This window comes from Clinocottus analis, unplaced genomic scaffold (assembly GCF_023055335.1).
Source record: "Clinocottus analis isolate CAN_PGR_092001 unplaced genomic scaffold, fCliAna1.0.p SCAF_30, whole genome shotgun sequence".
Classification (NCBI taxonomy): domain Eukaryota; kingdom Metazoa; phylum Chordata; class Actinopteri; order Perciformes; family Cottidae; genus Clinocottus; species Clinocottus analis.
In genome coordinates this window covers 2,172,917-2,197,550 of record NW_027176043.1, presented here as the reverse complement: position 1 = coordinate 2,197,550, position 24,634 = coordinate 2,172,917, and the positions used below count along the sequence as shown (strand labels likewise).

The window sequence follows — 24,634 nt, the reverse complement described above, 5'->3', positions numbered from 1 at the left end:
TCTCTTCATCCTCATGCTCCTCTCCTCAAAGAACAAAACCTCCATTGTCAATACGTTTGAGCAAAATACACTTTTAATTATAAACTATATTGTTATACAATCAAATACTATATTGTTATACAGTCATATTATATGATAAACTATATTGTTATATAGTCATATTATATGATAAACTATATTGTTATATTGTTATACAGTCATATTATATGATAAACTATATTGTTATACAGTCATATTATATGATAAACTGTATTGTTATATTGTTTTACAGTCATATTATAAACTATATTGTTATGCAGTCATATTATATTATAAACTATACAGTCTGTGATATCACACTAAGACCACTTCACCTTGACATGCCACCAAATAATCATAAAAAAGATTTGCAAACATTATATCTCAGCTATTTTTGACACAGCTGTCAGAATATTTCACGAATATGTTCAGTGCCAACATTTTACGACTTTCCATTCATATCTTCAGATATCTTTATGTTGCAAAATGGAGCTGGCCCTGAGTATCCTGCTGAGTGGCTGATGTCCTCACTGCTTCCTTCCCTCTGTTTGGCTGAATCTGACCGAACCAAAGAGCTCTCATGAATACCTTTTGTAAGCATGATTTGCAAAGATAAAGCAAAGAATTTACAAACACGGTTGCCCTGCTGATAGAACATTTTCTATCTGAAGGTGTACACAGAGCACGTTTGGAGGACATGTTGGTATCAAACCACCGACCCAGTGGTTTCTCCTCCAGAGGAAGAGTCGCGCATGGGCCGAGGAGTTCAATCAGTGTGAGCCCTGATAGAAATCCCCGAGCGAGCTCATCACAATAGCTCTCAGAGCGTAATATCAGCCGAGCCGCGAGTCAACATTAATCAAGTTTTTCTAATTATTGTCATGCGAAACACAAACTTCAATAGAGATGAGCGACGCGGCGCTGCAGCGGCCCGTTGACTCAGGTCCTGCTCGCTGAGAGCATCACACCGGCTGTGTGAGGTGAAGCTCAGCGGGTCCAGACGGCTGCACCGCGTGGCTGCAACACACTGCAGGACCGACAATTATCACAGCTTTCATTCAAACGGCAACACAAATGCTGTTTATTCGTGGCGCGCACACGCTCCAGCACACGGTTGACGTCAACATTTCTAAAACCCGACCATGAAATGAGGATTTGTTTCTGTGCGCGCTTTCAGCCGCTGACATTTTATGGAATTTTGGGAACGTAGGCGTGAAGAGAAAAGAGTGATTTTGACTGTGGTCTCTGTAACGCACCAGAATATTGAAAGTAAGAAGAAAAGAAATGGCTTGTGAATAAATGATTAATTGATGCGGTTCTTGTCTTCAGTTGTCTCGTCACATTGAATCCTCTGGTGTCGAGGCGTCGCTTTCTGTCTCTGCAACACAAACAGCCCTCTAACCGTGAACGTCCTCCTCCTCCAGCTCCTTGGCCAAGAAGCCTCCGGATGTGACCAAAGCTCGCAAAACCAAGACGGAGCATCTGCTCAAAGTGGACGACCATGACTTCACCATGAGGCCGGCGTTCGGAGGTGAGTGTGGACGCTCTCCTCTCACGACTTCCCTGTTGCACACACACACACACACACACGCGTACGGGCATTTCTTGTCAAGGTCACACACACAAATGGACACAAACTAAAACAATTCACAGATTTTCTTGAGCTTGTGATCTCACTCACTGATGAGGACCATCAGCGATGGTCAGGAGCTCCAGAAAACGCTCTCAAGAGGACGTTGAAGTTGAGGTTTTGTCAATAAACAGTATGGATCGACATAAGCAGCAGTTAAGCCCTATTAACTCAGGGGTGTTCATTTTTTATATTCAAATGAAATATGGCTCCCATCATGGACCTCGAGCCAGCCGGCCCTCTGGGGTCGTTTCCTCTGGAACAAGATGTCCTCATGCAAACATCTCAATATGATTTACTGCCATCAAAGCCTAACTGAATAATATCCAAACTATTTTTTACGTCAGTTTTTAAATGAACTGGATGAATTATACATAATATATGTCCTCATAATAAATACATGTACTTTTTTGATTTCAAGTCAAATAAGGACTGGATTACAGAAAGCTTTTGAAAAATGTGCCTCTTTAAATATATACCTAATTTTAGAAAAAGGAATGGATCTGATCTGTCTCTGCAGCTTTAAATTAATTTAATTCAAGTGATTGCAATCAAAAAGCCACAGTATTATTGTTATCTTCTAATGAGAGAAAGTGTGTGAGCAGGGACTTTATCTGTGGTAATTAAACCTCTCTCTCTCACACACACACACACACACACACACACACACACACACACACACATATATATAATATATATATCTATATATGGACAGTGAATTCATGAGTTATGATTGTGATCATATTGAGTTATTTCATGTGCTTCCTCTCTGGTCCGTTTGCTCTGAAGAGTTGTGCTTTGTCTCGTGGTGGAGCTTCATATTGCTGCTTCTAATAACCTGTGAACATGTGAGACATGCTGCTGTGGACCTGTGGAGACTGAACATAGAACATTCTGTCCTTTCTGGACAGAATGTGTCCGGGTCCTGAGACAATGGTGTCTGGGTCCGGACTCAAGGCCAAAATTGAATGCGTTACAATAAAAAAGATTTAATAAAAGATGATGACGATCAGAAAACACCCGATCGAGGACTTCTGATTCTCCAGAAATTCTCAGACTGCTCTTAGTTAGCTGCTGCCGTCGCGTCCTAAAAGAAGTTCCTTACGGTCTTGAGTTAATTTACAGCTTCCAGTCGCGGAGCTCAAAGCTCTCTCATTGGTTAATCCTCTCCTCACGCAACACCTCATCCAGCCCCGCCCCTCGGGCGGCTGAGGTGTCTCAGGGCGGAGATGTTCTTTTCTGACTAAAAAGCGAGATCAGCCATAAGACCGTCCCAAAGTTCTTCTACTTCCGGTGTCTTAATGTCTGACTCCTGATCAACTAGATGAACAATGAGTCCTTAAAGCGACAGTCACACGGTCTGCAGTAATCTTGTGTTTACCTCCAGTCACACCTGAAGCATCAAACAGAAATAAAAACATGCAGTGAGCTGCTTATGCATACAATTATACATCCTTAATAATGTTCTTCATAATTATCATATCCCCCTTATGCATTATGATGTGCACATTAAACATTTCTGTATTATACATGTGCAAGTCCAATTCAGACAAAATGAACTTTTTCAATTCTTCAGAGGTTTCTGCTGTATGACGTTGAAATGTTACTTTATATAAGTAACTATAAGAGTACATTGATGCCAAAGAGATGTGAGAGGACATATTCACTGCTGAGCAGTGTAGCTTCACCTCCGTGTGTGAGTTGTGGCATCTGGGAGGCCGGATGGACACACAACCTTAACATTGTCAGTTTGAGCCCAACCAGGAGCATCACTTGTGTTTCATACCTCCTCCCACACTTCCTGTCACCCAACCAATATGCCAGAAAACCACCTTGGGGTCGTGTGCCTTCACCTGTCAGGCATCACTCGATGCTTTTATCCTAATACGTTTGTGAGACATTGTCATCATTAGCACGTGAATTCTTCAGTTCAAAAAGAGTTGTGTGAGCGCACAGCGTCTTTGACCTTTGGCCATTTTTGACCATTCAGTTAAATTCAGTTTGAAATTCTTGATAACTCTTTCACGGATCGGGACGGGTGCAATATCACAGTGACTCTTGACCACCAAAATGTCATCAGTTTACCCTTGAGTCCAGGAAGCTTCATGCCAAATTTGAAAAAGATCCCTTGAGGCGTTCCTGAGATGTAGCGTTCCTGAGAACGGATCAGACGTTAAGGCCGATGGACGACAACCCCAACACATCACGGCTCCCTCCACTTCCACTTCTGTCTCCGACAGGAATCCCCTCAAAGCATGAGGCGTCTGTCTCCTCCAGCTGCAGAACAACTCAGATCTGAAGCCTTGCATCAACGTCTCTTCTGGGTTCTCATAAAGGATTTCTCTGCGTAGTAGATGCCTCATCATTTAGGAGCCGTAAGCCAAGTCATTAAACACCCACACTGTTGTTTAGTGTGCGATGAAAAGACCACAGTGTACAAGCTGTTACATGATGTCTTTTCATGGCATGAGGAACAGTGTGAGATAGTGGTATTTTATCATTGTAATACTTCACAGAGTATTTCAAGGCCGGCTCTCTGTTGAAATGCTCAGAGTAATCTCTTGGTGCTTTCAGAACTGCTCGACACTCGACGGAGCATTCATGAAGCTGTTTGGACACTGAGATGAATCCACATCCCAGATTTGGAATCGGGCGACAAAGGAAAGCATCTTCTGCTTGTCTTCTTCCTCTGTCCTCGTACCATGTTGTAGCTCTCATTCAGCCACTTCCTGTCCAGCGATTGCTACTTCTGAGAAAGACAGCGGAGGTGAAAGAAGGTCATAGTGGAAATGGGACAAAAATATCCCGGATACAGGCACAAAGTCCCAGCACAGGATACACGGCTCTAGTCGCATTAGTATAGTCTCATACTTCATCCTTTTTCCCTAGAAAGGTCTGCCCCCTCCAGATGTGTTTATACCCTTAGCTTTTTATATATTGAATAATGCTTTAACATGGTTTTTCCACCAAAACAGATCAGTAAGCTACTGGCTTAGCCGCATCAGAATGAAAGAGGCTGAAAATTGAAAATGCGCTCAACACAGCCCAACCTTCCTCCACATGAGTCATGAAGACCCAACGGAGCACTTTGTGTGATCCAAATTCAGGACAAGGTGCGTTTAATAAAGGAACAACTTTGGTTCATCACAGCTTGGGTTTTAATTTCTTGGCTTGTGTTTTAGGCCTCGTAAAATGTATTTTTAGCAATAATGAAGATTTCAGAAATGACTTTCAGTGAGTGCTGTGTGTGGTGTTATCAGTTCCAATAACAGACGGCCCAAACGTGAAGGCACATTGCTGCTGGGCTCAAGCACTTTGACCATAAATAATAAAGGTATTTCTTCGTCGTCTAGGATCCGGTGTGACACACATTCGTGCAGCGATGAACCCTGTTAGCGTTGGTCATTACTCGGTCTGGTCTGAATATGCAGTGGAAAGCCAGCTGGCCGCTCTGGAGACAAGCCCTCCAGGCTGTTTTGGTCTCGAGATGACACCTTCAGGGGATCAGTTTGACACAAATTGTTGTCCATTGACCTCGACTACTCATGCTAACCAGGCTACGTCAACTAGCAAGCTGCAGCCAAAGTTGCTCTCTGAAATGAATTAATGACGCATTAGAAGGTTGAGGTGGTACAAACGCAGGTTGTAGGTCTCACTTCCTCCCCCCGTTTGGAAGTGTTTTGAGCGTCATGTGTATGGATGAAAGCAGATTATATTTATTATTAGCTGAGCCTGAGAAACGTCTGGGACAAACTACATTTTCTCTTCTTTATATCTACAATATATATATATATATATATATATATATATATATCCTGAAATACAGTCTCCTCGTATGGGCCAAGCCTTCAAAAGATTTGAACGTCTGGCACAAACTACATTTTCTCTTCTTTATATCTAAATATATATATATATATATATATATATATATATATATATATATATATATATATATATATATATATATATAATATATATATATATATATATTTACATATATGTATATATAATATATATATATAATATTATATATATAATATATACATAATATATATAATATTATATATAATATATATATAATATTATATATATAATAAAATATTATATATAATATTATATATATAATATAATATAATATAATATATATATATATATATATATATAATATATATATATATTTACATATATGTATATATAATATATATATAATATTATATATATAATATATACATAATATATATAATATTATATATAATATATATATAATATTATATATATATAATATAATATAATATAATATATATATATATATATATATATATATATATATATATATATATATATATATATATATATATATATATATATATATATATATATATTAAATACAGTCTCCTCGTATGGGCCAAGCCTTCAAAAGACTTGATCCAACATTTCCCATAATGCAACCAACGGCAATTTCTCAGTCCCGTTCTGCAAGTGAAACGCCGATGGCTTTTAAATCTTACGTCCCCAGTTAGAAATGCAGATCTCCCCATTAGTGGTACTGATGAGTGTATAATGTGTAGACTGCAAGACTTTGACATGCACATAGCTGAAGAAATACCCTAAAAGGTCTGGCTCAAAGTCAGATGTGGCCTGTCTGTCGGTGGGTGGAGGCGGGTGAGCGTGGCTAACGTGTGGGGTGTATTATTGCTCTTAATCCTCGGTAAAATAACACATTAAGCTTGTTGTTAATCCATGCAGAAAGGAGAGAGGGAGATAGCCCATCGGCCAAATCATTTCATGTATGGGCTCGGAGCGACTCACGGTATGATCTGTCAACTGGAGACCAAAGCCACTGTGTGCTTTTCAGAAAATGTGGTGGCTTAGCAGTGTTGAGGATTTACTGGAGGTCGCGAGGTCAGGCGGGGTTGTTTTGTGCTGCCTATTACTTAAATATATCCTCCACCTCGCACACATGCAATGAGAGCGGGTCGGTCTTGGCTGAGTAAAAACAACCGTTTCAAAACTTCCAACACATACCTCCTTTCATTCGACCTTTACGCTGTAATATATTTATATGACTACGGTGCTATTGTAAGCAGACAAGTGCAACCACAAGAGCTATTTCACAATAGTAAATACAAACAATCCAGATGTGTCCCAGTGTGTTTCCTGTTGCAGCGCATGCACCATACAGAGGGAGGGAGGGTCATTATGTCACTGAGCTCACATTAGATTGTATCATTGCAATCAATAACTAACCAACAGCCATCAATCTGTTCTGACGTTTAATAATAATCATCAGGAGGGCTAACGTTAGCTGTTACAAACTCTGCTGTCAAGCATTTTAGAGTGTTTTCCAGATTGTGGACTGATGGCAGGCCGCTGAAGACGTGCCAGTTGACCTCGATGCTGTGACAGCGTACACCAGACATCTGTCCGTATTGGTGCATTTTGTAAATGAAGGACTTAACAACGAAGGGAAAGCTAGGGATGAATTGATATAACGTGTCATATGGGGCCCGAATTAAACAGCTGGATCAGGTATTGTGACAACGGGGCCGGACCCAAAGCCACCGAATTAGCCGAGTCCAATGTAACCAGCATGATAGGGTGAAGAGGCGAGATGGAGATATCTAAAGATATTCCACCACCCGATCTGCTCCTGGCTAACGTCTGCAGCAGGGACATGATGCCTCACACAGCAAAGGGATGACGGTGACTGTTGTGCTCACATCTTCAGAGACAAAGACATCTTACAAGGTTACATTGGAACAATAACAATATAATGAACTTTTACTTGAAAGCGTCATCATGTAACTCCTCTGCAGTGGTTAGCTGTGATCAGACAACTACAGGAAGACTTTTCACAATGAGCCATGAAAGAGTGATTTAGTGGAAAAGCAAACAAAGTGCAAGAGGTTATTTGTTAAAAAAATAAGAAATTCATGTTTAAAAAATCATGAGTAAATAACCATATTTAAATATATTCACGTCAAAGTTGCAGTAGGTAGTATTGTAAATACTCAATTAAACGCAAAAGCTGACCTTTTTCAACCATTACATGTTTTTTAAACCTCAGACTTTGGACCCACCACTTTTTCCTCTGGGAAAAATAAGCAAAAGGCCAGCGCAATTTACTGTGTCCTCTCTTCTCATATTGCCAAAGGAACCCAAGAGGATCCCAGCTCTGAAACAGAAAAGACACTAACGCAGTCCAGCCAATGCAGCAAGCAAACGGGGAGTCATCGTTGCTTTGGTCATTGTGTTTGGCTAACAGCTAACAGCTAACAGGACTATCGGTACACATACTGCTGAGTACCTGTCAGCCGCTGCTCTCAGGCTCACCTTTATAGTTTTTTGGTTGCTGTGTTTCTCTCGCTGCAGACAGTTAACCACTCAGCTGCTTTGCCGGCAGAACGCTTGCTGCTGAGTTTAGTGTTTTGGCTCGACTGCAGGAAGTGTATTATAGGACGCCGCCGAGCCCTTTGGTTGAATGGCGTTACGTTGAATGGCGTTACGCAGCTGCTGGGCTTTGAGTTGAATGACAGTGGTTTGACGAGGCTTTACAGCTGCGGTTGTGTTCATTCACTCACTCGATGAAGCAGCGGTCGCTGCAGACGCACACGTGCGCACACGTGCACTCTGCTGACTGCTCCTCTCTGGATAAACAGCATTTCTTAGAATATACAAGTTGATTCTTATCTTCATAACATCTGGCAGACAATCTGATGTTGAGAAGGTAAACTGGGGACAGGAAAGTTAAGTACGTTTTTCCTCTTTATGCATCCAGGAAACTCCTCAGAGCGGTGGGTCTTGAGGGTCTCGGCGCCTCCTGCTGCAGCCTCGTTCTGGCAGCTTTGCCTCTGAGCAGTTGCTAATCTTTTAGTCTTGATGAAAAGGTTTAAGAGACATTTACGCATCGCTAAAATGCAGAGAAAGCCTGAACGCATTTTTATCTTCTGTTTAGAGGCTCTGAAAATAAAGTAATTGACGTGAATGAAAATCATCCCCCACAAGTCTAAAAATAAGGTGATGTGTGCCCAACATCAGGGCTGCAACTGCTGCTGCCACAGTTTGATGTCACGATTCACTTGCAGATTGTATCACGCTCTCTACTGTACATTAAAGGAAAATGTGACACTATTGATTGGGATCACTGCCGCTTTATCGTTCTAAACCAAGTTAAACGCCGTCCCATTTAAAGGGGTGGATAATTGAATTGGCACAAGAAGTTGTTCAGCTTATTAAATGCCATGAACAGCAGAAATGTGTCGCTTGCTTCATCCCCGATCACCACAGTGACATGCTATCCCTGTTTGTCATCTGTGACAGCACATGAACTCACAGTAATAAACACAGTTTCTGCTTCCTATTTTCGTAGCTTAAGCTTTAAACAGGGCTCACTGATGGACGCTCAGTAGCACCCAGATACCATCTGTTGACATCGGCTGGATTTGAGGTGACTGGAGTTGAGCTTTAGCTGCTAGCTTCACACAGTCCAGCTTGCCTGCAGCGCTAGCCTAGCCTAGCGCTGCACGGCAGGCCCCACTCCAGCAGAGATGAGCAGATTAAGCTGGCAGCGGTTCCTCCTGCTTACAGCTTAGATTAGCACAGGCACCAATCTGTTACGCCATCAGGCAGCTGTTACCCGGCAATGACACTTTGTCCCAGCTGAAGAACACACAGAGAATCAAACGGGGCCCAAACCGGCTCTCAAAAGTGCATCCAGTCTTGCTGAAGGTACTTTGATACTCTCCTATTTCTGTGCAATCTGACAAGTTGGTCTCGATAAGCTCATTTGCTGTGTATTGAACACACAGGGACACATGAGTTGTTCCTTCACTTGTAACTTGTGCTGTTCGTGATGTTCTGGCCAGAGTCTGGCACATTTTACAAAAGTAGGTTGCGAGTGAAATATTATCAAACCAAAAGTAAAAAATGGAAGAAACTGAAAGAATATCCCCCAGATTTACAAACGCTAGTGTTTGTCTCTGACAGATACTTGTGCATTCCTCTCAGCACTACAGAGACTTTTCAATCATCGGGCCGCTGTGTTCATAAAAAATCCCTCATAAAACACACTACCTGCACAGCAGCGAGCAGACACACACAGTGAGAGACTCGCTGGCCTCTCCAGGCTTTCACTTGGCTCTAATGTGAACACATCCGCATTAAATAATATTAATATCAAAGTAAAGCGGGTGAGGCGGGAGCTGGGATGTTTCAAACAAACACAGCGTGAAATGTTTACGATGAACTTGGTGGAGTATTTAGCAGCTGAAGAGACAGATATATGAAAGGAGAGTGACTTGTGTCCACACGGTGACTGAATTATTAATAATGATGTGTGTGTGAATGAAGGGAAGTGTGTGCCAACACATGGCAACTCTCCAGTCCATCATGTCTCAAATGTGTGTGAAAGTGAAGCTTGTTGTGTTAAATTGGAGCAGAATCAAAAAGATGAATGCAGCTTCTAGCTTTGTAGCAGAAGTATTGTGTTTGCTCTTCGCTAAAGAGCCGGCTGTTGTTTGTAATTAAGCAACGTACCGCTCACACTTACCAGGTCATACATTTTGTATTTAGAACATGTTTTTTCTGCCTGCAAGTGTCCAAATAAATAAGTCCATAAAATAATCTGAATCAGCTTTAAAACCTGTAACTTTCACTGAACAACATAACAGAACACACAGGGTATATATTACATATTGTTATTTTTTATCGTCAGCTGTTTGTTAATGTCGGGCCAGAATGGGACACAGCATTGGCAAGAACGGCAACTTTACCAAATATGGCCCATTTAGTGCCAAAAGTGTTGAAAAGAGCACGATGGTGGCAACTTCTAGGAAGCAACACATTGTCCCTCTGGATGCAGCAGTGGCCCTGTGCCTGCTGGGACATGAACAGCACTCTCCTGGGTGAATGTCCTGTGTGTTTCACCCTCTCAGCTCTGAATCCTGCTCCAGTTTCTCTCTCTGATAATGACGAGCATGTCCGGGTTTACACTGGAGTCAACTGAAAGCCCAGTAAAGCTTTTCATACGTGTGGTGTATGATCCACAGACGTAAAGAGTCCAACAGAGAGACCTGCAGATACAGATCTGAAGGACTCATTCGAAGCAAAACACATTCATTATTAGTTTCAGAAGATTTTTCACAAATGGCAAAATAGTTAGGAACATATTTTTCCATATCTGGTAGTAGTTCCTTTAATAAATGCTACGTACTGTCCCTTTAAGACTGTTGACACACATTCAGTGATGCGTGGGCTGTTTGTTGCTGCCGCTGCTAACAAACCGAGGCTATGTGGTGCTGTGAGCCTCAAGCAAAGACGTTCACACACGTGTGCGTGTAGTCAGTGTGTCAGTTTGTACATTCATGAAATGTCAAAACTCATGATCGATTAAAGCCGCCACCAACACGGAGGACAATTTGAACAAATCCAAGTTTGTGGATCACAGGTGTTTGATATTAAATGGATGTTTTCATAAAAAAGTTCTGATTCTTAACGGCAGCCCGTCCTCATGTGCTCGTGTTCCTGCCAACAAGCCTCTTGGACTGTATTTACTCCATCTTTACTCTATTTACTCCATCTTTACTGTATTTACTCCATCTTTACTGTATTTACTCCATCTTTACTCTATTTACTCCATCTTTACTGTATTTACTCCATCTTTACTGTATTTACTCCATCTTTACTGTATTTACTCCTTCTTTACTGTAGTTACTCCTTCTTTACTGTATTTACTCCATCTTTACTGTATTTACTCCATCTTTACTCTATTTACTCCATCTTTACTGTATTTACTCCATCTTTACTGTATTTACTCCATCTTTACTGTATTTACTCCTTCTTTACTGTAGTTACTCCTTCTTTACTGTATTTACTCCATCTTTACTGTATTTACTCCTTCTTTACTGTAGTTACTCCTTCTTTACTGTATTTACTCCATCTTTACTGTATTTACTCCTTCTTTACTGTAGTTACTCCTTCTTTACTGTATTTACTCCATCTTTACTGTATTTACTCCTTCTTTACTGTAGTTACTCCTTCTTTACTGTATTTACTCCATCTTTACTGTATTTACTCCATCTTTACTGTATTTACTCTATCTTTACTGTATTTACTCCATCTTTACTGTGTTTACTCCTTCTTTACTGTATTTACTCCATCTTTACTGTATTCACTCCATCTTTACTGTAGTTACTCCTTCTTTACTGTATTTACTCCATCTTTACTGTAGTTACTCCTTCTTTACTGTATTTACTACTTCTTTACTCCATCTTTACTGTATTTACTCCATCTTTACTGTATTTACTCCTTCTTTACTGTAGTTACTCCTTCTTTACTGTATTTACTCCATCTTTACTGTATTCACTCCATCTTTACTGTAGTTACTCCTTCTTTACTGTATTTACTCCATCTTTACTGTAGTTACTCCATCTTTACTGTATTTACTCCTTCTTTACTGTAGTTACTCCTTCTTTACTGTATTTACTCCATCTTTACTGTATTCACTCCATCTTTACTGTAGTTACTCCTTCTTTACTGTATTTACTCCATCTTTACTGTAGTTACTCCATCTTTACTGTATTTACTCCATCTTTACTGTAGTTACTCCTTCTTTACTGTATTTACTCCTTCTTTACTGCATTTACTCTATCTTTACTGTATTTCCTCCATCTTTACTGTATTTACTCCATCTTTACTGTAGTTACTCCTTCTTTACTGTATTTACTCCATCTTTACTGTATTTACTCCATCTTTACTGTATTTACTCCATCTTTACTGTATTTACTCCATCTTTACTGTATTTACTCCTTCTTTACTGTAGTTACTCCATCTCTACTGTATTTACTCCTTCTTTACTGTATTCACTCCATCTTTTCAAAGTTACTCGTAACGTCTGCCGTCAGACGTTTCTTTCATGCGTGCAGTGCGACACATCTCAACATTAAATGTGTGTGTTAACATGTTGTTAACACACACATTTATGAACTTTGAGTAAGTACCTGTACATTTTTATGTAAATGCTAGAAAAGTTGTGCTAACACACAACTCAACTTGTTCAACCCGCTGGCTTCTCCTGCTGTTCAGGCGTGTGGTTGTCCTCCTTGTGGTTGAGGTGACAAAGATGTGTGTGTGTGTGTGTGTGTGTGTGTGTGTGTGTGTGTGTGTGTGTGTGTGTGTGTGTGTGTGTGTGTGTGTGTGTGTGTGCATGGTTGTGGGCTGAGTGTGTGTGTAGAGGTCCCTGAGCGTGGGCCACGTTTGAAGGAGAGGAACACTGCTGTGGGGGAAAGACAAGGAAACGAGCAAAGTCCTCTCAGGACGTCCGCAGGACCGGAGGCACAGCCCTGCTGCTGACACTCAGAGCCCCTTCAGGTGAGGCGCCACTGGCACTGAGGTGCCACAGGTTCAACAACGCCTCAGCGGTTCGTTGGATCCGTGTCAGAAAACAGTTTCAGGCCCTGAACATCTGAGTCTCTGACTGGATCCACCTCACTTCACACAGCACTCCCAGGAAGACACAGAGCTCCAGAGAGGTTGTAAGCAATTCATGAGATCTGGCAAGAGAAGATGAGCGAGAACTTCATTCATCCCGAGAGGAGTTGTTGTGCAGCCGCTGTGCGTAGGGAAAAGAAGAAGAGTGCATATAGAACAAGATGAAAGTGCTTGTGTTACAAAATGGTTGGCTCACACAAATTAGATAAAAATATATGTTTATTTCCTTTTCCTCCTGAGGTATGTCTCCTCGTTTTGTTTTTCTTTGTTTAGCATTTTGAAATATTCATTGCGTCAGCCTTCACCATTAAAGTGCATTGAACGTATCTCGTGACGCTCACAGCTTTTCAAAAAGCGTTTTACAGGAACCGTGTTCCTGTTATTCTGGTTAATCTGAAGACTCTGTCCTCAGTCTTATTATTTCAGATCCTTCCATCTGGAGGTAAACTGGTTGGTTTGGTCCTCGCGGCTAAAAGACGTCGTTTGAAGACGTCGTGCGCTGTCGCTTTATCGGTTTGTGATGCGCAGCAGGAAACAAGCACAGAGGCTTCATGCCTCCCTCAGTGAGGGAACCTCTTTAGATCAGTGGAGGAAGCCATTGCACGGTGGTGTCTTCATTTACGCTCGTATTAATATCATCATATTGCAGGGTAAAAAACTCTGGTCACAGTCACTGATGCAATACCTAAATCTGGACCAAATCAAGTCGATGCAGACGGTCATGTGACCCATTGGTCACCAGACTGAAGTCATCCTGGTCTTTGTCTCAGGGCGGTTTCTTGCCCCTCGGTGTGTGAGGCCATTGGATTGACCTTTTCATTGCCAAACAATTTAAGATTTAAAAATCCTAATCCAACGGACTGAGGATGAGCCTTCTCCTTCCCAGAGAATCAGTAACCTGCTCATGTCAGTCATCCCGCTGGGTATTTCTATGCGGTTTCACTTTCATTTGAAAATGTTTTCATGAGCTCATATTTATTCACATTCTTTACACAATTCAGCTTTCAGTCACACGTATTCTCCAATATGTGAGCATACAATTAGTAAAGCCATTCACACCTGCGCCAGCTGCTGCTTGTGCATTAAGAAAATCCTAAAATCTGTTCCAGCCAGATTGTTTTAGAGGACTTTGCCGTTTGGACGGCCTCTCTGTGTGGACCCTCTGGGCATCTGGTGGGCAGGGAAAGGAACGACTCTGGGGAAGTGGGAATGTGACTAGAGGGAAGGTTTTTTTTACTATTGGCATCCATAATTTCAGGCGCAAATATCTGGATTTCTCTTTCATCTGTAGATTTTCATGATATCCGTACTTTCCCTTTTTCTGTTTGTGGTTGTAGGTTATAACTTTATTATGATAGCTTCTGATTTACAACTCCTTGAATTTCAAGACACAAATTGTTTGCTGATGTTATTCATAGAATATGACGTGTGCATAGAAGAAGAAACCACCTAGTTATTAATGCCTGTGAGCGGTTCTTATACAGCAGATAATAACCCACAAAGGTCACATAGTGGGAGTCAGTTGGAATCAAATCGATGTTACACAGCGTGCAGTTTGGAAATTTACAAGTGCAATGTCCACCGACAGGAGACGGTAGATGGGAAACCTGTTATCACATTTAAACAAATGTGCCGGAAAGATTTGCGATGACGTCGAGTGGCCTTTGTTGGGCGATGAAGAGCCTTTGTTCTTCTTTTATGTCTCAGGTATAAAAAATATGTTGAGAATGTTCAGTGACTTGTTAATAATAATGGTTTGAATGTATAAAGCGCTTTTCTCAAAGACTCTTTACATAGGAATCATTCACACAGTGATGAGAGGAGCTGCCATGAAGGTGCCACATCAATACTGTCTAACTTTCATACACTGTAGTCGCAGCTAAAAGAGCAATTTTAGGGTTTAGTCTCTTGCTTAAGGACACATCGACGCTGACTAGTAGGGCCCGGGATCGAACCGTCAATCCTCTGATTGAAGGACGACCCTGCTCACCAGCCACAGTCGCCACGTGTTCCCTTTACATGAGCGGTGAACACTGCAGAGGTAATATTCACACTGAACCCTCGACTGAGGATCCTCGTCCTCCATTAGGTTGAAAGACAACCTTTAGATGTCTTTCTAGAATGAAACAAAAACATCCAAAGTCTGGCAGAATGCCCACATTACTGCTGATCCTTCACTTGGGGTTTTTCGGTTTTTCTTCAGTTTTGGGGAACCTCGGCCTCACACTCACTGCAAACCGCCCCGTGTGTGCTGAAGGTCATGTTCTGATAGAGAGAACCACATCGTCTGCAAAGAGCAGGAGAGCACTGCTGTCCCCGAACCGGACCCTCTGCTCCCTCTGAGACCTTTGCCATGTACATGATGAACAGAGTCTTTGACGAGGAGCCGCTCTGCAGAGGCCGACACCCAAAGATGTGTTAGCATTGTTGTGGATTCAGACTTTTTTCTTGGAATACACCCTTAAAGTCCCTGAGTCTGCAACTGCAGTGAAGTCTGGACATATGGAGAGTGACAGAGAAAAGGTGTGGACCTCAAAATGCTACGTTGTACTTTGAGTGCCAACCAGTTAATCTATCTCTGAGGCTCCTTCATGGACATTCAGCTGCTTTCAACGAACCAGTTGAATACAGTTGAGCGTGGCGATCTTTTCCCAAAGAACATTTGTTTGGTGTTCTTTAAATCTCAGATCAGACACACTGCAAAGTCCTCTCCTTGCACCTGAGTGATTGACTTAATGTTGAGCTGAACGTTGATCGATCAGGTCACCGTCAGGACAGAAGGCCTTCATGCCTGATGTGACAAGAAGTGCTCCACACTTGATGGCATTGTCCCATTAAGTGCAGAATAATCCCGAGCACAGAGATCCGTCCCCGGCCCCTCATCTGGAGAGCTTTGATGACCGTAATCTAGCATTTAGCGTCTGTGCTAATCTCTTTGGATTACAGACTGTATAGATAAGTGATGCAAAGTGGTTCAAATCGCCTGTAAATCTTCGCTCCACTTTCGCTCAATGTATGAAGCGTGTCCATCCTGACTGTGTGAGAGGGTCACACATAACGCTGTTAACCCCATGCAGAGGTCAGAGAGCACGGATATGAACAAGGATACGAACAAGGATATGAACAAGGATATGAGCAAGGATACGAGCAAGGATATGAGCAAGGATATGAGCAAGGATACGAGCAAGGATATGACCAAGGATATCAACCTTTACTAGGATCACTGTCACATGAGGTGGGTTCATTGAACCAATCATGAAAAAACCTCAACTTTACGCAACTTTTTATATATATATATATATATATATATATATATATATATATATATATATATATATATATATATATATATATATATATATATATATATAGCGGCAGAAAAGAAATGAGCTTATTCCGTAGGGTGGCTGGGCTCAGCCTTAGAGATAGGGTAAGGAGCCTTAGAGATAGGGTAAGGAACCTTAGAGATAGAGTAAGGAGCTTTAGAGATAGGGTAAGGAGCCTTAGAGATAGAGTAAGGAGCTTTAGAGATAGGGTAAGGAGCCTTAGAGACAGGGTAAGGAGCCTTAGAGACAGGGTAAGGAACCTTAGAGATAGAGTAAGGAACCTTAGAGACAGGGTAAGGAACCTTAGAGATAGGGTAAGGAGCCTTAGAGATAGGGTAAGGAGCCTTAGAGATAGGGTAAGGAACCTTAGAGATAGAGTAAGGAGCCTTAGAGACAGGGTAAGGAGCCTTGGAGATAGGGTAAGGAGCCTTAGCGATAGGGTAAGGAACCTTAGAGATAGGGTAAGGAGCCTTAGAGACAGGGTAAGGAGCCTTAGAGACAGAGTAAGGAACCTTAGAGATAGAGTAAGGAACCTTAGAGACAGGGTAAGGAACCTTAGAGATAGAGTAAGGAACCTTAGAGACAGGGTAAGGAACCTTAGAGATAGGGTAAGGAGCCTTGGAGATAGGGTAAGGAGCCTTAGAGATAGGCTAAGGAACCTTAGAGATAGGGTAAGGAGCCTTGGAGATAGGGTAAGGAGCCTTAGAGATAGGCTAAGGAACCTTAGAGATAGGGTAAGGAGCCTTAGAGATAGGGTAAGTAACCTTAGAGATAGGGTAAGGAACCTTAGAGATAGAGTAAGGAGCTTTAGAGATAGGGTAAGGAGCCTTAGAGATAGAGTAAGGAGCCTTAGAGATAGGGTAAGGAGCCTTAGAGATAGGGTAAGGAGCCTTAGAGATAGGGTAAGGAGCCTTAGAGATAGGGTAAGGAGCCTTAGAGATAGAGTAAGGAGCTTGGACATCAGGAGGCAGTTTGGACTTGAGCCGCTACTCCTCCGTATGGAAAGGAGTCAGCTGAGGTGGTTCAGCATCTACTCCTCCTGGACGCCTCCCATTAGAGGTTCTCCAAGTGGAAAGAGGCCCTGAGGAAGACCCAGGACACGCTGGAGGGATTATATCTCCCGGCTGGCCTGGGAACGCCTCGGGTCCCCCAGAATGAGCTGGAACTGGGTGGGTCTGCTGGGCTGCTGCCTCCGAGACCCGAGCCCGGATAAAAGGATGAAAATGGATGGATGGATGGATATATACATGTGTGTATGTACCAGTAACATATATTTCTTCTAAAATGCTGAGAGCTGAGAGGAATAAGGATGCGAAGTTTCCTCTTTTCCATTAAAATGACCCTTGAACAGATTTCAGATCTGTTTTTGGGTCACTTGTTCCACTTCCTGTGGATTTATGTAAAGTGTTGTGATCCCTGCTTTATACACTGCTTAAGTCAGACAGCTGCCAATTTCTGATTTCCACACAAGTTGAATCCCGCTGAGGAAATGGGCCAAATGCCACCACGAGTTCACATGGAACCAAATATAATTGGTGTCACCGATGCTTTTGGAGAAAAAAAGTAAAATCCCATTTTCTGTATTTGGTTTCTCAAAACTCACATTAATACTTCACAGAAGGAAATCCACTTCTATGGAGACCCTCGTTCAAAAAGACAAGAATGAATACGTCTAAACTGATTGTAAATAAAAACTGTCAACTTTGGACACTAGCACTCATTTAATATTTAGTTTCTCTTTTCCTATTTATTTAATTTAGTGCAAAACTGTGTGATTTGATAAATGATGTAACGTTTGGTGTGGTGAAGGGTTAAAGTGATGTTGTTGTTGTTTTTGTTTGTTAGGTCGTTTGTTAATCCCACTTGACTGTTTTGCTCTCTTCATTTTAGAAGAAAGGTCACGGTTAGGGTTCACATGTTGTGACTCCTCTGAAACTATTTAAAAATAGTAAACTGTAGGATAATATGCAGAAGTATCGAGGCGTCAGGTTTCTAGACATTTGAAGTATGGACAACACAAAAGTACAACTCAGTGTCAGGTTGCCTTCAGTGTTACGTTCTGAAGAACATGAATGAATCTAAAGGACAAGGATCCACCGGCTGCAGTCAGGTTACGGCAGAAGGAAGCTGGGAGAGTGAACCACTCCGCTCCGACCTGAGCCGAGGACATTGTTCCATTCTTGTCATAAAGCTGCTCAGCAGCGCCGCCTGCAGTTCACTTTCACATGTATTTGATCATGAAATGCTTCTGTTGGCAGGGCCCGCCATCCCGGTGGGAGTGGACGTCCAGGTGGAGAGCCTGGACAGCATCTCGGAGGTTGATATGGTAAGAAGAGCTGCGTTCATCCCCTCATCCACTCATCCACTCATCCACTCATCTGCTCCTCCACTCATCCACTCATCCACTCATCCTGCTGGTTTATAAAGCACTGAATAGTTCAGGGCCTAAGTATGTTTGTGATCTGCTGCTACCTCATGAACCATCCAGTCTGGGTCTGGTCTACCTCATGAACCATCCAGGCTGGGTCTGGTCTACCTCATGGACCATCCAGTCTGGGTCTGGTCTACCTCATGAACCATCCAGTCTGGGTCTGGTCTACCTCATGAACCATCCAGTCTGGGTCTGGTCTACCTCATGAACCATCCAGTCTGGTTCTGGTCTACCTTATGAACCATCCAGTCTGGGTCTGGTCTACCTCATGAACCATCCAGTCTGGTTCCGGTCTACCTTATGAACCATCCAGTCTGGGTCTGGTCTACCTTATGAACCATCCAGTCTGGGTCTGGTCTACCTCATGAACCATCCAGTCTGGTTCTGGTCTACCTCATGAACCATCCAGTCTGGGTCTGGTCTACCATATGAACCATCCAGTCTGGTTCTGGTCTACCTCATGAACCATCCAGTCTGGTTCTGGTCTACCTCATGAACCATCAAACCCCTCAGGTCGTCTGGTTCTGGTCTACTTTCTGTTCCAAGACTCAGAACTAAACCTGGAGAGGCAGCGTTCAGCTTTTCTGCTCCACATTTATGGAATATCGTCCCTGAAAGCTGCAGGTCTGCTGAGACCCTCAGAAACCCTCACAGACCCTCACAGACCCATACAGACCCTCAGAAACCCTTACAGACCCTCAGCTCCTTTATATCCAGGTTGGAGTCTTTTCTGTTTGCTGCCTCTAGTTGAACCAGACTCAATGCTGCATCTCACTCCTGCATTTTATTTCTTAAACTGCACTGCAACTTTTATTCATTTTATTTGTATTTTTTATTCACTGTTTTTAAATCTGCTTTTAATGGTTTTATGTGAAGCACTTTGAATCGCCTTGTTGCTGAAATGTGCTGTACAAATACACTTGCCTTGCCTTTATGTCCAGTCTACTGCTTAACTTAGACCTTTAGTCCAGTCTACTGCTTAACTTAGACCTTTAGTCCAGTCTACTGCTAACTTAGACCTTTAGTCCAGTCTACTGTTAACTTAGACCTTTAGTCCAGTCTACTGTTAACTTAGACCTTTATGTCCAGTCTACTGCTTAACTTAGACCTTTATGTCCAGTCTACTGCTTAACTTAGACCTTTAGTCCAGTCTACTGCTAAACTTAGACCTTTATATTCAGTCTACTGCTTAACTTAGACCTTTAGTCCAGTCTACTGCTTAACCTAAACCTTTAGTCCAGTCTACTGCTTAACTTAGACCTTTAGTCCAGTCTACTGCTTAACTTAGACCTTTATGTCCAGTCTACTGCTTAACTTAGACCTTTAGTCCGGTCTACTGCTTAACTTAGACCTTTAGTCCGGTCTACTGCTTAACTTAGACCTTTAGTCCGGTCTACTGCTTAACTTAGACCTTTAGTCCGGTCTACTGCTTAACTTAGACCTTTAGTCCGGTCTACTGCTTAACTTAGACCTTTAGTCCGGTCTACTGCTTAACTTAGACCTTTAGTCCAGTCTACTGCTTAACTTAGACCTTTAGTCCGGTCTACTGCTTAACTTAGACCTTTAATCCAGTCTACTGCTTAACTTAGACCCTCCAGCATCAGACCTGGGGGGGCGGGGCCTCCTGCATTGAAGCCCCTCCCTCTAGAACATCGTCCATCACCACTTTCAAAACTGCACAACTCATCTATTTGCCTTTTAGAGCGCTATGAATGCATCATTATCATTGTGATGTCCAGATGAAGTGTCAGGTTATTAAAGATGATGCATGTGTGAGGTGGAGACAACTTGATTTATTGCTGCAAACTGAGGAAACAATAGAGAAAGTTTAGTCGTGGTAGTGGAATAACAGGACGGGGAAAAGTCAAATATCTTTTTTATTTTGTATATATTATCATATAAATAAAACAAATAGATGAATACATTTAGCACATATATAAAACACAGTTACAACAAGCTTTTAGAAAAGTAACACAACAAATAATAAAAGAGGAGAAATCAAGGAATCATTAAAACTGCAGAAAAAGGAAAGAAGACAACAATGAGTTCAAAAACCTCTTCCTGCAAACAAACCTCTGTGTATACATGCAGTACATAATAAGTATTAACGTACTATTCACACACACGTACAGAGTACACACACATGTTCAGATCTATTCTCATGGTCTTTACGTAACACAACTACAGGACTGTCTGAACGCTGACCTACACTCAGCGCCGTGCCCGGACACATGCTGCGAGGACCAGACGGGACTGGAGCTGACAATGTGCTGAGCACGCTATGCTGCGCACGCCGCGCACGCTGAGCCGAGCACGCCGTGCACGCTGAGCCGAGCACGCCGTGCAGTCGTCACATTCACCAGCCAGCAGGCTGCGGCCCGAGGAGCTGTGTGTGTGTATGTGTGTGTGTGCGTGTGCGTGTGTGTGTGTGTGCGTGTGTGTGTGTGTGCGTGTGTGTGTGCAGCTCCATGAGGAGAGAGGAAGTTATCTCAGGGCGGTGGCGTGCTTGTGAGTGATGAGTGACGTAAAGACCTTCAGGGCGAGTCGTACCTTCTCTCTTCTTGTGGTGCGTTGCTGCGTTCTGTAGAATTGTCGCTTCCCGTCTGATAAACGAGGTTCACAGCGAGGAGCCGTGGGCCTGAAGAAGTTGACGTTGTAGTGAACGAACTCTGGCAACATTTCTGAGGTGTCGTGCAAAAGATTGGATGTCTTTGCTGATGTGCGGTTCAAGTTGACGCTGTATTAAAACGTCACGCCGATGAGAGAAAATAGGAATGAGTCAGTTTAAAACAACGACAACTTGTTCAAAAATGATATAGGATTCACCAAAAGCAGTTAAAGAGCTGATGGCTTTTTGATGCTGGACAGCAGACGTCCTGGGTTGGGTCTCACCGTGTGAATACAGGGTTTCCCAGGAGCTACTTCAGGGGCTCTCACGCTCAACCTGTTGGTTCCTCTCCACCTGCGTCGGTCTGGTGTGAACGCTGTCACTGAACCCTGAGGACCAACGCCTGAACCACCGCTGGCACAAGACAAACTGATCATAAATCCATCTGCTGATTGTTCATGAAGCAGTTTCATAATTGGTTGAAGAGCCCGTTTATCGGTTGGTGACTATGTTGGCACACCAGCGTGAGTCTGTCCTCTGATTCACAGGTGAAACGCTGTTGAAGCTGCTGTGCATTCACTTCATCAGGTCCAGTAAGAGTTGCATTGATCCACAGTAATAAGTAATAAACACGCAGCAGCTTCTGCTCCCTCGCGGTTGATATAAAACTTTATTGATCCAGAGGGCAGAAAGAGAGCGACCGGACCGCACACCGTTGCTTCTGGACCGGAAACACGTCGATAATTTGAGAATGAAAACATTTTGACGGAGAGCTTCTATGTTAACCCGGGAAAGGTTTCTAGCTTTACAGAACCCGCCCAGCAGGAAACACACCGACCAATCAGAACGATCTAACGTCACGTGATGCTGCTCAGCCAATCAAAAGTGTGCATTCTGATAAATATCACGGCTTGAGAGATACAAACGAACGGGACGAGAACAGTTGGAATAATACGTGAGTCAGAGAAGTTATTAAGTTATGAGGTTCTCCAAGAAGAGCAACGTGGACAGAGTCCTGAACCAGAAAGGACAGAATGTTCTATGTTCAGTCTCCACAGGTCCACAGCAGCATGTCTCACATGTTCACAGGTTATTAGAAGCAGCAATATGAAGCTCCACCACGAGACAAAGCATGAAATAACTCAATATGATCACAATCATAACTCATGACTGTCCATCCATGAAGTGATCAGAGAGAATAGAGCTAAACAAGAGGTTCAATAAGTTCAGACAGTCCTGCTCTCATGCATCTGTTTACAAGATGACATCATCATATCTAGTTGTCATAATGACATCACTTCACCTGAAGGAACTGAACTTAAAGCTGCAGGACAATTCAGTTCAGTTTCTAAAATTAATACTTTATTTTTAAGATCTTTTTTTAGATCTTTCTTTTATGTTTTCATAAATAAATTAAAAAAACTTGAAATAAAAGATAATTTAGATATTATTACAGTTTGTATTTTTATAATATTGTTGAGGTATTGTTCAACTGAACTCTCCTTATGTTTCATGACATTCAGTGCTTGTAGATACAGATGTTAATACAGCTGTTAGGATACTTTGATGCGTTTGGGACGATCGCTCATGAAGCTGTGGACTGTGAACACTGTGTCCTCTGCCTCCTCCAGGACTTCACCATGACGCTGTACCTGAGGCACTACTGGAAGGACGAGCGCCTGTCCTTCACCAGCAGCACCAACAAGAGCATGACGTTTGACGGCCGCCTGGTGAAGAAGATCTGGGTCCCCGACGTCTTCTTCGTCCACTCCAAGAGGTCCTTCATCCACGACACCACCACGGATAACATCATGCTGCGCGTCTTCCCTGATGGACACGTCCTCTACAGCCTGAGGTCTGTACACGCCAGCATCCTGCTGCTCAGACTCACATGTCCATCATATGTATTTATATGTGTGTGTGTGTGTGTGTGTGTGTAAGGTGAGACACAAATAGCCGGTTGACCCTGATTGGACAGTGGTGTTCATGAAACTTCTGTCTCAATGAAGCTGAATGTCTGATGTTATTTTGGGTTTCTCTCAATAAATACCAGCTCATTAATAACACTGTCAATATGGATGTGAGCATAATCTTCATCCTGATCTCCACGTAGACGACGTTACTCCAAATCAGTGCGACCATCGAGCAGCATCTTGCTGATAGCTAACATTAGCCTACCGATTCAAAATCACATCTAAACACTCTCAGACACACACACACACACACACACACAATAGTCACATGTATCTGTATGGACACAATCAGCTGAACAGAGCGGGGTCAACACGCCAAGACGAAGGAAACAAAATAAAGCCGATGAGCCGGCGAGAGACGGACTTCACCGGTCAGATGGGACCACGGACATTACCAGACAGTCTTTTAAACGCCTAAACCACAGGGTCGCAGTTCCTTTAAGACATCTTTTAAAACCAAGAACAGATGTTGACAGCCTAAGATAAGTGATGCAACACATTTAACCTTCCACTTGTGGTGTGAGGGTGGTTTCAGTTTCAACGAGCCAGGACTCTTCCTTTCCTTCCTGCTTGTAAAAGTCAAAGTCTGGTCTTTGAAGCTTTGTTATTTCCTTCTGTTGAATAATGAGGCGAGTCATCCCGCCTGCAGGAGCTGTAACCCCTCAGCCCGTTTCCTCCCGTCACACTGAAGTGCTGCTTCAGAGGCCTTTCTCAGGAAGAAGAAAGCCACTCGGTCCTTTCATTAGTTTCCATTGGAAGGAGTGAGGCGCAGCCTGAGCGCCTGTTAGCGGCGCAGAGCGAGAGAAGGGCTCGTTTCAAACGGGTCCCACCAACCAGCAGCAGCCGCTAACTGAGTGGCTCAGTGTGACATCGCTTGTATCAGAGCGTCCACGCGGGTCCGGGGGTCCGATGCCATTCTGCTTCCACAAAGACGTGTTTGCTGAGCCGATGCCATTTTATTTCTAAAGGCACACATGAGGAAACTTTGTAGAAGTCAGTTTTATTTTGAAGTAAAGCCCTCATTAGACAAAGGTACTTCCATATTTGACCAGGTTTTTGACCAATGTCTGAGCAGCAGGCTCACATTCACAGGTGTGTTCATGTGTTGAAGGCAGTGGCGGGCGTTTCACACCTGACCATCAGTGTATTAATACTAATAAA

General features: G+C 42.6%; 1 protein-coding gene across 2 annotated transcripts in view; it reads left to right on the top strand.

Moving 5' to 3' along the window:
- The window catches only part of gabrr2a (gamma-aminobutyric acid type A receptor subunit rho2a), a 38,356-nt gene that overhangs the window by 1,116 nt on the left and 12,606 nt on the right, over positions 1–24,634 (top strand). Inside the window, exons 1-4 of one of the 2 annotated variants that reach the window (XM_068595471.1) lie at positions 1,224–1,287; positions 1,443–1,549; positions 18,720–18,787; positions 23,132–23,355. In XM_068595471.1, the coding sequence (XP_068451572.1) occupies positions 1,531–1,549; positions 18,720–18,787; positions 23,132–23,355 (311 nt within the window). In that variant the 5' untranslated portion in view covers positions 1,224–1,287; positions 1,443–1,530. Of the gene's footprint in view, positions 1–1,223; positions 1,288–1,442; positions 1,550–18,719; positions 18,788–23,131; positions 23,356–24,634 lie in introns of those variants that run through there. The other variant, XM_068595473.1, reaches the window with a different exon arrangement.